The 13697-nt window shown below is 42.2% G+C and overlaps 1 protein-coding gene across 1 annotated transcript in view; it reads right to left on the reverse strand.

Annotated features, from left to right (window-relative positions):
• NSUN6 (NOP2/Sun RNA methyltransferase 6) overlaps window positions 1-13697 on the reverse strand; it is a 611674-nt gene that overhangs the window by 82948 nt on the left and 515029 nt on the right. The window contains exon 9 of the mRNA XM_044064641.1: window positions 11555-11699. Within this exon, the coding sequence (XP_043920576.1) occupies window positions 11555-11699 (145 nt within the window). The remainder of the gene's footprint in view (window positions 1-11554; window positions 11700-13697) is intronic.

The raw sequence follows: 13697 nt of genomic DNA on the forward strand, positions 1-13697 counted from the left end.
TATAGTTAGCTATAATGTGATAAGGGGTTTTGTTAATGGTAAAGTTGGATGTGGAGGAGTTCCAGATCATTACCCTTCCTCACTAGTCTGCAGGTAAGATTTTGTTTTACAAATATAGAGACACTACTGCTTTTACTGCCTTTGTCTAGTGTGCTAAGTATGAATGCATGATGCATGTTGAAATCCTGCACTGATAGAAGATTGGTTATGTCCTCAGGGTCTGAGTATGTGTCATCATTTACTATTAGCTCTCTGTAGTGCTGGGCATTGCTTCTGATGCTTCTAACATAGCTAAAGAAGGTGTTATAGTTGTCTTTTGTCTGGGTGGCTATTTTTACCTCATATCTAGCTTTGGTTGATTTGAACAGGGACTGGAGTTCCCTGTTAAGTTTAGCAAGAGTGTTTTTGACATTTTAAGAATTACATTTATTATTACATGCAATGGGCTTTTTTCTTTTATTGTACAGACTTTTTATATTTGGTTTCCACTAGACGGTTTTTTTTTTGAACTGGCATTGTAATTATTTAGGAGGGGGACAGATGCTCATATGAACCTATTCACATATGCATTGAATTTGGTGGTACATAAGTTCCCATATGCAGTGGGGCTATCAGCTTGGATGGGAATGTTGAATTTCACCAGGTTATCACTCAGTTTTAGCAGATTAGCCTTTGCATAATCTCTGAATGCCGAGATATCTTAAGATGCTTCTGGCTTTATACTTATGGTGAATGTGACTGATTTATGGTCAGATTGGACTCCAGTAGAAGTTGCAACTGTTAAGGAACAGAGCTGTCCCATATTGGTGAGGACCATTTCTAGGATTTTGACTCCTCTAATTGGGGTGCAAACTAACTGGTCTAGTCACTTTGTAGTTATGATGTCTATAAATCTCTGGGCATACATATTAGATGTACAAGTCTCCCAGATGATGGAGGGATAGTTGAAGTCCTGTTGGAGAATGGTGTTTGGCTGAATGCACAGCGATTCCATATTAGTCAAGAATGAGGTATGGGTTAAGCGTGACATACAGGGACCCCTACAGCTGGCTATGATGTGATAAGAGGTTTTGCTAATGGTAAGTTGGACAGGAAGGAGTTCCAGGTTGTTATCCTGCATAACATGTCTGTATTTATGCATACAGTGACTCTGTTGCCTTTAGTGCCTTCATCAAGAGTGGTGAGCCTGCAGGTTCTATGATTCCTTGCCACAGTAAACTACAAATGCAGTCCTTCATTTTACTATATATACACACGCATTTTATGTATCCACACATGTATATATGTGTGTGTGTGTGTGTGTGCGCGCACACATTATCTATACACAGACGCACACAGACATGTGCGCGCGCACACACACGTCCGTGCCTACACACACACACACACACACACACACACACACACACACACACACACACACACACACACACACACACACACACACACAAGCTGCAGTTTTCTTTTTGTTGGATGATATGACCAGCTTGAAAATGTGCATTTGCTACAGGTATCAGTACCTGTTAAAAGCTTTCTTATTCAGTATAGGCTGTGAATCTGGTGTTTGGTTTATTTTATATATTACTGGGATCACAATGAATATCTTTCTTCTTTGGGGGGGGTCAAGCCCTTGGCACTTTGGCTGATTCCCTGTTCTTCACTGAAAGCTGGCTTGGATGATCTAGACTCACACATTGAAATATTCTGTTTTGTGGGTACTGTTACAACCTTAACTCCTAGTTTCATTTTTTTTCACTGATACCCCACCATTATTCCAGTGGGCTCAGGCCAGCAGGTTTCTATTCCTTAATCCTACCATCATACTGAGATATTTGGATGACACATTTGGCTGTTTCAACTTCACTTTGAAACCACTGGCTTTGTTATATCTCAGGATGACTTGGACTTTCCATGATAACTGGTATTAAACTGAGTTTGTAATGTATGTATGTATAGTTTATGAATTTAAACATCTTTTTTTTTAACTGAAGTTAAGCTCTCTTTAGAGGCACAGCATTAAAAAGGAAACCTGGCAGTAGCCATTTTGATCATTAGACCACTTTTGCAGTTCTTACTTAGTGGAGAAGATGTTTCCCCTTGTCAGGTGTTTATTGGTTTTCATGATTTGGGAGAATTCAGAACACCCTCTATTCCACAAGCGGTTGTGAGTACATTCTTTCAATGGGCAATAGTGACCTGGAGATTTCACTCAGGCTGCCTACTAACTGTTTCTGATAGCCTGCGTCTTCCCTACCAGCACTCTGCATCAATCTGGTAACTTCTGTCCTTAGGATATAACCCTCCTCAAATTGCTTGATACCCAAGCTCCCATTTTGAGCAGAATACCTAGTTCTTCAGTGTATTCCTTCCTAAACTTCTCTCTCATAATTAGTGGCAGGTGCTTTAATGCTGCTTTATATCAGCTGCAAACGTCAGACTCTTTACAAGTGTTAAAGATGGTAGATCTGGAAGGCAGTTTTTTCCCTTCAAGTAGGGTATTCTGTTTGCTGCCGTTTGGCTGTATGCATTTACTGGCATTGGTAAACTTTTCCAGGAGTCTCCTGTTGGCACTGTGCTTGGATTTCGAAGTGCCAAGTTCAGAAGGGCTGAGCAATAAGCATCCTACATCCTTTCAGCTTGGGAAACTTATGGGGTTCTAACTTTCTCAGATTTCCTACTGACTGATTTCTCATACAGAGAATCCTGATTGTCTGACTGACTGATTTCTCATACCTAGAATCCTGACTGTCTGATTTCTAATACCTAGAATACTGATTGTTTACAGTATCTGATGATATGCTTCATTTGGGTATATAATTTTAATATGATTTTTAAAAGGTCTGTCCCTACATTTGAAATACCCAGCAGCCCTGAGTCAATAAGCTACTGGCCAGCAACAGCTGCCCAGGCTAGGTTACCTAGGACAGCTCTACAGAGTGAAAGCTGGACGTAAAATCAACTTGCTAAACATGAACTGAGGATTGCTACACTGAGTACAGGATCACTGATACTATGTCTTGGAAGTGGATGACATTATGAAATATACAACACTAGAAATTCTGTGTATCTAGAAGACAATGTAGAACGGCAGTGCAGCAAAGCTGCTTCACTTGGAATCCAGAGTCTACTACTCATAGATAGGACAGATTACAAACAGGGTGGGAATTGTGGTGTGAGGGAGTCTTCTGAAAACACAGAGAGAGACAGAGCGAGAGAGGTGTTATCAGAACTAATGAAAGATCTTGGCAATCAAACTCCAGTTTAAAGATACAGTAGTAATACCCTCTGGCAGCTAATAGCTCTCATTCTTTGCTCATCATATGACAAAAAACTTTGCTGGCTATCTGCAAACACACACACACATACACACAGATCTAACACTCATGAAATATGTATATTTAAGCAACTTTATGATGGTGAACTTTGTAATCTGCATGTTGATCAGACAACAAGCACAGATCAACAAAGTACAGTTGTGTACCTACCATAAATGTAGATGTTTGAGTGTATTCACTGTTGCAGTCATTACACTTGGGTTATCTGCCGAAAGGCGACCCACAGTCAGCCCGAGTTCCAAAGTCTCGGTCCAGCGTTGGTTGCTGTCGCTTCTTCCCGGACGTCAGTGTGCCAGGGGTATAAATGTTGCAACTGATGCCATTTTCTTCAGTTTTTCTTGCCCCAGATGTCAGGTGCCTCCAGAAAGGAAGGCTGAAAAGATATAAGTATGCCAAACAACAGTGCATATAATACTATAAACATATCTTTCATCTACAAGCAAATACACCACATAGGTTGTATAGAGTTGAGAAGTTTAGAATAGTCCCAGCAAAGAGGGGGATGGTGGGTGGGTAACCTGGACTGCAACAGTGAATACACTCGAACATCTACATTTATGGTAGGTACACAACTGTACTATGTTCATCGTGTTTCACTGTTGCAGTCATTACACTTGGGTAGAATCCCAAAGCTGAGGTTGGGTGGTTGGGTCTAGATTGGATTAGGCGAGGCTAACAACCCCTGCAGAACTGCGGTGGCAAAGCCTGCTCTAGATTTGGAGTAGAGAGGTAGGTGGTAGTGCTTGGTGAAAGTGCGCACTGAGCTCCAGGTTGCAGCTTCTAAAATATCTTTGGTTGGTACCCCTCTGAGGAAAGCTGCTGAGGTGGCTGCTGCTCTGGTAGAATGAGGCCTAATGCCCTTAGGCACAGATTTGCCATGCTGTGCATAACAGAAGCGGATGCAGTGTCCTATCCATATGGAGAGTGTCTGCTTAGTAATTGGCTTTCCTTGTGATCCTGCAGCATAAGCTACAAACAGTTGCTCAGTTTTTCTGAAAGCTTTTGTTTTGTCCAAGTAAAATCGTAGCTGCCTGTGTGTATCCAAAGCGTGCAGAAGTTTTTCCCCTTTATTCTGGGGATTTGGGTAGAAAGCAGGCAAATGAATGGTTTGGTTTAAGGCCACATTGGAGACCACCTTTGGCATGAATGTGGGGTTTGTTCTAAGAGAAACCCCTGTCTTGATGAAAAGTGAGGAAAGATTCTACAGCCATCAATGCCTGTAACTCTGAGACTCTTCTTGCTGAAGTTATTGCTAAGAGCAGAGCAGTTTTCCATGACAGAAGTTTAAGATCAGCTGTGTTGGCTGGTTCAAATGGAGGCAGTGTTAGTTTCTCTAAAACAAAATTGAGGTCCCAAGTTGGTACCAGTGCTCTTCTAGGGGGGGTCTTATATTCTTTGCCCCTCTGAGGTACTGTCGTAGTAGAGGATGTGAAAAAATAGGAGGATCCGCACTGTAATGAGCTGAAATGGCAGAGGCATGGATTTTAATAAATGAAAAAGATAGGCCTCTGTCCAATATCTCAGTCAAGTATTGTAAAATCTGAGGTACACTAGGGACCAGTGGGTCGAGTCCTTGTGCCTGGTTCCAAGCACAGAATCTTTTCCATTTTTCTGCATAAGATTTCCTAGTGATGGGCCTCCTGGCTTCCAAAATTACATCCATTACAGCTTTAGAGAGAGTTGCAGTCTGAGAGGCTACATTAGTCGCCATGCTGACAGGTGTAAGGTACTGAGCTGACTGTGCAAAATCTGATAGTTTTGCTGTGTCAGAAGATGAGGGATTAGAGGAAGAGGCCAAGGTGGGTCCTGAGTCAGAGTTTTTAGTATTGTATACCAGTGCTGGCATGGCCAGTCTGGTGCAATCAGGATCATTTTTGGCCTCTCTTGTCTGACTTTTAGAAGTACTTTGTTGAGAAGAGGCATCGGAGGGAAGGCATAGACTGTCAGGTTTTTCCAGCTGAATGACAGAGCATCCACTTTCCATGCTTGAGAGTGATAAGTCCTTGTGCAAAATGTCTGTATTTGGCAATTGTGAGGGGAGGCAAATAGATCTATGTCTGGGCGTCCCCACTCCATTGTTATCATGTTGAACACTTGTGGATTTAGTTTCCATTTGTGAGGATCCATGAGATTTCTGCTTAGTTCGTCTGCCAGTGTATTTTTTGTTCCTGGCAGGAATTGTGCTTGCAGATGTACCTGGTAGGTCAGTGCTGTGCTCCACAAAGTCATGGCTTGTCTGCATAGGGGGAAGGAATGTGTACCCCCTTGCTTGTTTATGTACCACATAACTGTGGTATTGTCTGTCTTTATCAGTAGTTGTCCTGGGTGTATTAGGTCCTTGAAGGCTGTCAGAGCATTTTGTACAGCTAGCATCTCTTTTTGATTGATGTGAAGATGCATTTGCTCCCTGGGCCATGTGCCCTGAATACATTTTCCTGCCATATGTGCTCCCCAGGCATAATCCGATGCATCAGTTGTTATTGTCTGCCTGGCTGTAGGTAAGGTGAAAGGCTGTCCCTTGTTGTGGTGACAGGCCTGGGACCACCACTGAAACTCCTGTTGTAGGCAAGGGATTAAGGTTATGATTGTCTCTAGGCTTTGACAATGCTGAGTCCAAACACTTTTTTGATACCATTGTAGTTTCCTCATATGCAGCTTTGCATATGGAATTAGTAGTATGCAGGATGCCATGAAACCCAGGGCCTGCAGAATTTTTCTTGCAGGGAGCCGGGTCTTTTTTGCCATCATTTGAAAGCAATGAGTCAGTTGCCTTTGTTTGTCTGGCGTGAGATAAGCCATCTGGGTAGATGTATTTAAGCTTGCACCCAGGAATATTATCTCTTGAGAGGGCACTAGTTTTGATTTATTTTCGTTTACTGTGTACCCTAGGCAAATTAGTAACTTTTTTACAAACACCAGGTGCTTTAGAAGAATGTCCTTGCTCTCTGCTTGAATAAGGCAGTCGTCCAAGTAGGGATATATTTGAATTCCTTTTTGTCTGCAAAATGCAATTACTGGAGCCAGGCATTTTGTGAAGACCCTGGGCGCAGTAGATAAGCCAAAGGGCAGTGCAGAGAATTGGTAATGCATTGATCCTGCTATAAATCTGAGGTATTTTCTGCACGATTGTCTGATTGGGACGTGCAGGTATGCCTCCTTGAGATCCAAAGTAACTAGCCAAGCCTCCTTGTCCAGCATGTGCAGGAGTTGTAGTGTTAATATTTTGAATTTTGGTACATCCAGGAAAGTATTTAAAACTGACAGATCGATATTGGCCTCCAGGCCTTGTCTTTTCTGGGTACTAAGAAAAGTCTTGAGTAAAATCCTTGTCCCTGTTCCTTTTGTGGAACTTTTTGAATAGCTCCCATTTCCATAAGAGCAGCAACCTGTTTTTGTACCTCTGTCCATTGGTTTTGTGGCAGGTTTGACATACCTTTTAGTTTTGGAAGCATGTGGAAGTGGAACCTGTACCCTTGAGAAACTATTTTCAACACCCATTGGTCTTGGGTGATCCTGTGCCAATTGTTTGAGAAAAGTGCTAGCTTTCCCCCTAGGGGTGCTATCAACTGGTAAGTGCTTGGCATTTGCAGAGGGAAGTCATTGTGTTTGTTTCCTATAGGGTTGTGATTTGTCTTCTCCTCCTTTGGTGGCTGAAGCACCCCATTGCCTAGGTCTGTAGGTACCTTGGGGCTGAGATCTGCCTCTTGGGCATCTGTATCTGCCTCTTTGGGGCCTGTCTGACACTGGAAAGGACCAATTTTTTGAAGGCCAGTTTCTGCTAAATCTAGGTGGTTGAACCTGTAAGAAATCTTTCACCGTTTGCATTGACTTTGCTTTATCCTCCATTTTCTTTAACACCTCTTCTGCCTTAACACCAAATAAAGTATCATGCTGTAGAGGTGCATCCAATAACTTTACCTTAACATGGTCAGGTAAACTTTGTTCTTTCAACCAAGCATGTCTTCGAATAATTGAGCCTGTAACTGCGGCTCTACAAGAAGCCTCTAATGAATCAAAACCACATTGCAGAGTATGCTTTCCCACTTGTTCTACTGCATGCAATAATTCCTGCATTTCTTTACTGTCTGGACTTTCTGTATTTGTAACCATTTTCTGCTGTAACAATGACATGAGATACTGTTGCTATTTAAGCATGTGAAACTGACAGTTTAAAGCTCTTACAGCTAAAGTAGCAGAAGTGTAAACTTTTTTCCCCCATCTGTCCAGAGCTCTGGAATCCCTATCTGAGGGGACAGGATTTTTTGCAGTGGAAGCTTTAACCCCTTTAGGACCTTGAGAAATTGTTTCTGGGTCTGCAGTGGGGTTTTTGTAAAGGAATTTATGAGAGTCAGGGACCCTGTAGTACCTGTCTGGCTTTACTGGTGCAGGGGGTAAAGAATCTGGAGACAGACTGGATTCAGTAAAGACATCATCTACAATATCAAGTACAGGGGGGATAGCCAGGGGTCTGTGCTGAGGCAGTAAAAGGAAATCTCTGAGCCTTTTCTTGGATTCTGAGTAGTCCTGGCTCTCCCAGTGGAAATGCTCCCTCATAGTGTGAAGGGTTTCCCCAAAATAATAATCCTCAGGTGGAGAGGCTGAAGGAATGGACTCTTCAGCATCAGAGTCCTCATAAGGAGGGAGAGAATAGCCCTGATCAGAAGAAGAATCAGAGGAAATGGAAACTTGATCAGAGGAATCATAATCAGTGTCTTGCCTAGGCCTTTTGTCAGGAGGGGGATGGGAGCCCCTGATTAAAGTAATAAGGTCCTTGACCATTTTTAGCTTCTGTTTCTTTGGCATAGAAGACTGCTCTGGAGAATGCTGCACTTGTTTCCTTGTCTTTGACTTTGCCTTTGCTGCTGTAGTAGTCTTAACAGTAAGTTGTGAAGGTCTGAAGACGCCCTCAGAAGCCGGTGCCTGCTCAGCTGCTCCAGACCCATCTGAGGGCATAGTTTCAGTAGGCCCAATACTTTGAGTTTCCACAGGCCTCGGGGCCTCCACATGGCTGTCAGTTGCGGCCTGTGGCTCTGAGGTAGCTGGTGTCAGGGGCTGCGAAAGCGCCTCACTGAGAACCAGTGAACTGGCGACTGGCCTAGAAGAGGCGTCGTTGTCGGTTTTGGAACTCGGATGCCTGTCTCTTTCTTTGTCCTTGCGTTTTTTATAAATAGTGGGTGTCAGCTGATCCGATGGCATTATATAGTTAAATCTTCGTCCAAAGTAATGTAAAGGAAATTCAAACCGACGTTTTAAAGTGAGTTTATTGAATCTAGCACAAAACCGACAACTAGTAACGTCGTGATCAGGGCCTAGGCAAGGAATGCAGTAAGAGTGAAAGTCCTTATGAGGTATTTGCTTCCCACAAGAAATACAATTATTAACTTTTACTGACATCGGTCTGGAGCAAGAAAAAGTTTCCCCCAACGGGGTACTTAGCTTTATTGAAGACTTTGGTTCTGAAATTCAATTTTAAAAATCTCAGGAGTCGGCTGACTGGCACTTGCGAATTGCTTTTGCTTCGGGCACCGCGCGGCAATAAAGACTGAAGAAAATGGCGTTGGTTGCAACTTTTGTACCCCTGGCGCACTGACGTCAGGGAAGAAGCGACAGCAACCGACACCGGACCAAGACTTTGGTACTCGGGCCGACTGTGGGTCACCTCCCGGCGGATAATCCAAGTGTAATGACTGCAGCAGTGAAACATGATGAACATCTGCCCACAATAGTCTGCATGCCAGATGTCCCACCTAATCATACAGCATCATGAACGTTTCATGTTTTATTTTCTTGCATATTCATAAGAAATGTGTTATATATTTTGATAATTTCAGACCTGAACAACCTTTTATTTTTGGGAAAACATGACAGGAAATGACTGAATACAGAAACCTTATTGAATATATAGAAGTTATTAGTTAACATTTAAAAAAAATGCATGCACTGTTAAGGCAAAAGCCATGTGTCATGGGGCTCCTTTTGAGAAATGTTTTGAACACAGCTGTTGCATTTCTACTGAAATTATTTACAATGTATATTGGACATATAATTGAACACAACTCATTCATTTGTACATATTCAAGAGGTGACCTCTCCATATTAAAAAGAGTAGAAAGAAAATTTACTAAAACAATTATGGAGTGCAGGACAATCACACATCAGGAATATTTAGCAAAACGTATCAGTAATCGCTGATTACGTGGCAGACTGTGCCTAGCATATCATGCACTTCATGATGAAGAAACACAGGTTTTGTTCAATACTGCATTGCTGAGTTGGAAAAATTATACATTTCAAATAGCAAAATGCAGAACAACTTTTAGATCAAGATTTATCAATCAAAGTATTGGAACAGACTGCCATTACAGGTAAGTAAATATAACTCACTAGAATCATTCAAGAAGTCTTTAGATACTTGGTTTGGTTTGAATGTCTACTTTATGACCTTGGAGCCTCCATTATTATGGTCCTTGATCTTTATACAGCTTTCTAAAAATTATGAAACTATGGAACATTTTATCAGAAACCCCACTGCTTTTGTTTTATATAGTATTCTTCCCCAGGGGATTGAAGCGGCAAACTGGTATAACTAAGACATCCTGATTTTATACATTACTACTGTTCCCAGTACCTGTTACAATTCCAGAATTTTTACCTCATTTGGATTAATATCTCCAGGTCATTTATGGGTTCAGAGCAATTCTGTTATTACCCCCATCCAGTTCTGCCATTAAAAAGGAGAGAGACTGCTCATGCCTAACAATATGCTTGAGAAAAACAGTGTGCCTAGTGCAACTATTTTTATGCCTCATGCTGGTGACAGCACAAATCTAGCACTGTACCCTTTCAATGATGAACAAGAGAAGACACAAGTGAAATTTAATTTCAAACAAATTCAAACAACAACGAGCTTAGCAGTTTTAAGTCCACATTTGTGGGATGCATTCAGCTAGTCCAGGTAGCATAGAAGGACAAAACCATGACTTGACCCAGGTGACATGAGTCCAATAGGTAGCTTGGGCGCTTATGGAATTTGCAGAAGACTGGCACACCCATCGTGGGGCGGGGGTGCAGTACATAGCACAGCTGCCCTGGAGTTTAGCTTCTGGTACACCAAGGCACCATCTGGTGGTTGCCATCCTTAGCAAGTGAATCAGAGTGTGAGCTTGTGGGGGGTGGGTGATGATGGGCTGTGTAGTAGTGCAAGTAGCCTGTCTCCCACCCAGTGCTGGCTTTCAACTGTCTTTATAGCCTGGATGCCATCAAGGGCACAAGCAACCTCACGGCTGGTAAACTAGCAGCCCCTCTGGATGGCTTTCAACTCTGTGGCGCTTGGTCTCCCTATCATAAAGAAATGAATATGCTCATGTCTAGATGTGGGAGGTTTGATGGCCAGCAGGCACATGATCAAAAAGAATACAGGAAAAAAAACAGCTTGAGGAGGCATTAAGTTGACGTGACAATGAGGATTGACATGGAATGGCAAGGTGCAGCTGCAGTGAGCATCAGCACAACCAGTGCTGCAGAAAGCTGAAGCAAACCATTGTAATTTTTGCCAACAAATACATTATTTAAAATAATATATAAAATGATGACTGTGCAGCTTTGCTCTTGTTGCCCCCCCATCCGAAAACCATGTAAGATGGGAGGAAGTTTAGTGTAAGAGGCAATACTGTACATGTGCACAATGAATGTATACATGTGGGCCAACTGGTGGTGCCATTTCAATGTAGTTTCAATGGCAGCAGACAGCATGAACGGTTTTCTTTCCTGGCACTTCTTCATGCGACTTTATGTTGTGCATATTCAAAGCAGGTCAGACAACAGTAAACTGTTTCATGTTCCCTTGTTTTGTCTAATTACTATCACCAAATGACAGCCCCCCACCATATGTCTTTCAACCTAAGTAGTATAAAGAAAATGGAAAGAAAAACGTAGAGTAATGGGAGTCCAGGGGAGAACCACTATGTTAAGTCATGTGTGTCTGTTACAGAGCTGGCGAGTACAGCTCCTATCTGCTCTATGCCAGTCAAGTCTATTTTCAGTGAGGTTAGAGTCAAGAAACAATATGCATTTAGTATACTAGTGACAAAATTCTACTGCATGAACTCCATATCCAGAAACACTCTCAGAAGATCTCCTGAGTCAAATGTCGTTAAAGTGTTTGTGTGTATAACACAGCATGCACATCTGTAACCATTTAGCATAATACAACTATTTCGTACCTGGCTTGACTTCAGATTTGCTAGATGCTATAGCTTTAGTGCTATCAAAACAGAATGCCTTGATACTTTTCAGCTGCAACACTTCTGCACTCTCCATAATTTTTTGTATTTTATTTGGTGTCTTATCCAAGGCTATCACCTCCCCCTGTTAAAATCAGAAAAAAATCATTAGGCACAGCCAGACGCAGATTTTATCCAACCCCCCATTATTCACCACTAATTTGAAAGGCCCTGAGCACTGCACAAAAGAAATCCCAGCAGAACTACATTTTTAAAATGGCTTTTATAATCACATAAAAAAGGCTACATCATAAAAATGCCATAGTAAATACAAAACAATACTACAAACTGCCATGCGTCACTCTTGTTCGGTATATAATTTTCTGAGGTACAGGCAAACGTGAGAGGACTATGGCTCACCAAGTTCGCAGACGACTGCAAACTGGGCGCCATAATCAACTCTCCAGCTGACACAAACATCCTTCAAAAAGGTCTCACAGAGACAGATAACTGGTGCCAGCGCCATGGTTTAAAGCTAAATGCCGAAAAATGTATAGTCATACCCTTTGGCAAAAACAATGTGCCCACAAATTACCACATAGGCGGAAACCCATTAAGTACAGAGAAAGTTATTAGGGACCTGGGGACCCAAGTTGATAGCAATCTCTCCTTTGAAAACCACATTGCCAAAGTGGTTAGAAAGACCTTCTACATAGCCCACCTCATCACGAAGGGTTTCACATTTAGATCAAGAGAGGTAATCATGCCCCTTTATTCATCCTTCTGGATTTAAGTATCTTTGCTTTTTTTTCACTGAAAATAGCTTCTGCTTGAACTAGCCTGAACTGTTTTTTTACTGATTACTGCATTTATTTTAAAATCTGCACTTAAAGTTACATTTAGTCGAATTTAGTCGAAAGTTTGCTTGTTTGTTTGTTTAATTGAACTGTGGAGGCTGCCCACTAAAGTGTGCTAGCCTGTGTAACTAATTTATCACTGTCTCTGCATTTTCTGTGTACTTCTGCAAAAAAAACAAAAAAACAAAAAAATAATCCTTGTTTTCCCGCCTTTCTCGACTAGTTTAGACCAGTATACAGGCATTGCTGTATTCTGGGCTGTGGTGTAGTTCCTGTGTTGTCCATTACCTTACTTGGATAGAAGGAAGTTTCTTTGCTCACCAGTGGGAGTGGGGAGCCTTGAGCAGCCTACCTGTCCTTGGGGGAAGTGACCTCAGCACAAGAAGCTGTTAGTAATTGGTTGTTTGGGACCATTCCTAGCTCTTTTGTAGTTCACTGCTTAAAATCCGCGTTTGCACGGCTTTGCGTCGATGCATAGCGGTTAAACAAGGTTAAACTTTTCTGGCTCCGCCAAGTCTGCTCTTCAATTTTTCCCTTAGAACTGTTCTACTTGCAATCTAAACAGCCTATACTCTATCTGAAAAGCTCAGCACTTGCTCCTAAAGCATTTTGTATACAGGTAAAGCACTCTTAAACAAACGAAAGTACTTCATTCACCTAAATTCTGTTGAGTACCCATTTCCCTATAGGTCCTTTCTGACTCAGTTACACAGCAATCCTTTTCACTATTTCTAGCATGTCGAAGGGTCAGTTGCTGGCGTCCTCTCCTGTTCAGCTGGTGAATCTAGAATCTTGAGGCAATGTTACAATTGCCTCATGTACACAGACAACCCTCTCCTCCTCCCAACAAATACAAATATTTGCGAGAGATGCAACTATATAGCCAAACTGGAGGCTGAGCTCTCTCAATTCAGTACTGGCAAGACCAGTCAGGAGGAGAAGGTAACCACGCACACCACAAACCCAGTCTCACACAGAACTATCACAACTGCAAACCAAACACATAAACACACAAAAACATACTGGAGGCTGATTAAAAATCTACCAAAACAACAGAGGCCTCCAAAGCAGACACCCAAGCAACCACCACCTCAAGACATAGCACATGCAACACACAGTTCACAAAGTCAGTGTGCTAAACAGTCACAGCTCTTAAGGCCAAACAACATGCCAGACACACTTGTAATAGGTGACTCCATAGTCAGGCACACTGACGTCCCGCTCACCAGACTGAACAAGGAGAGGGTCACAGTAAGCTGCCTGTCGGGAGCTAGAATCCGCCACAT

The sequence above is a fragment of the Protopterus annectens genome, chromosome 3.part0 (assembly GCF_019279795.1).
Source record: "Protopterus annectens isolate FY-2018-M chromosome 3.part0, PAN1.0, whole genome shotgun sequence".
Classification (NCBI taxonomy): Eukaryota; Metazoa; Chordata; order Ceratodontiformes; family Protopteridae; genus Protopterus; species Protopterus annectens.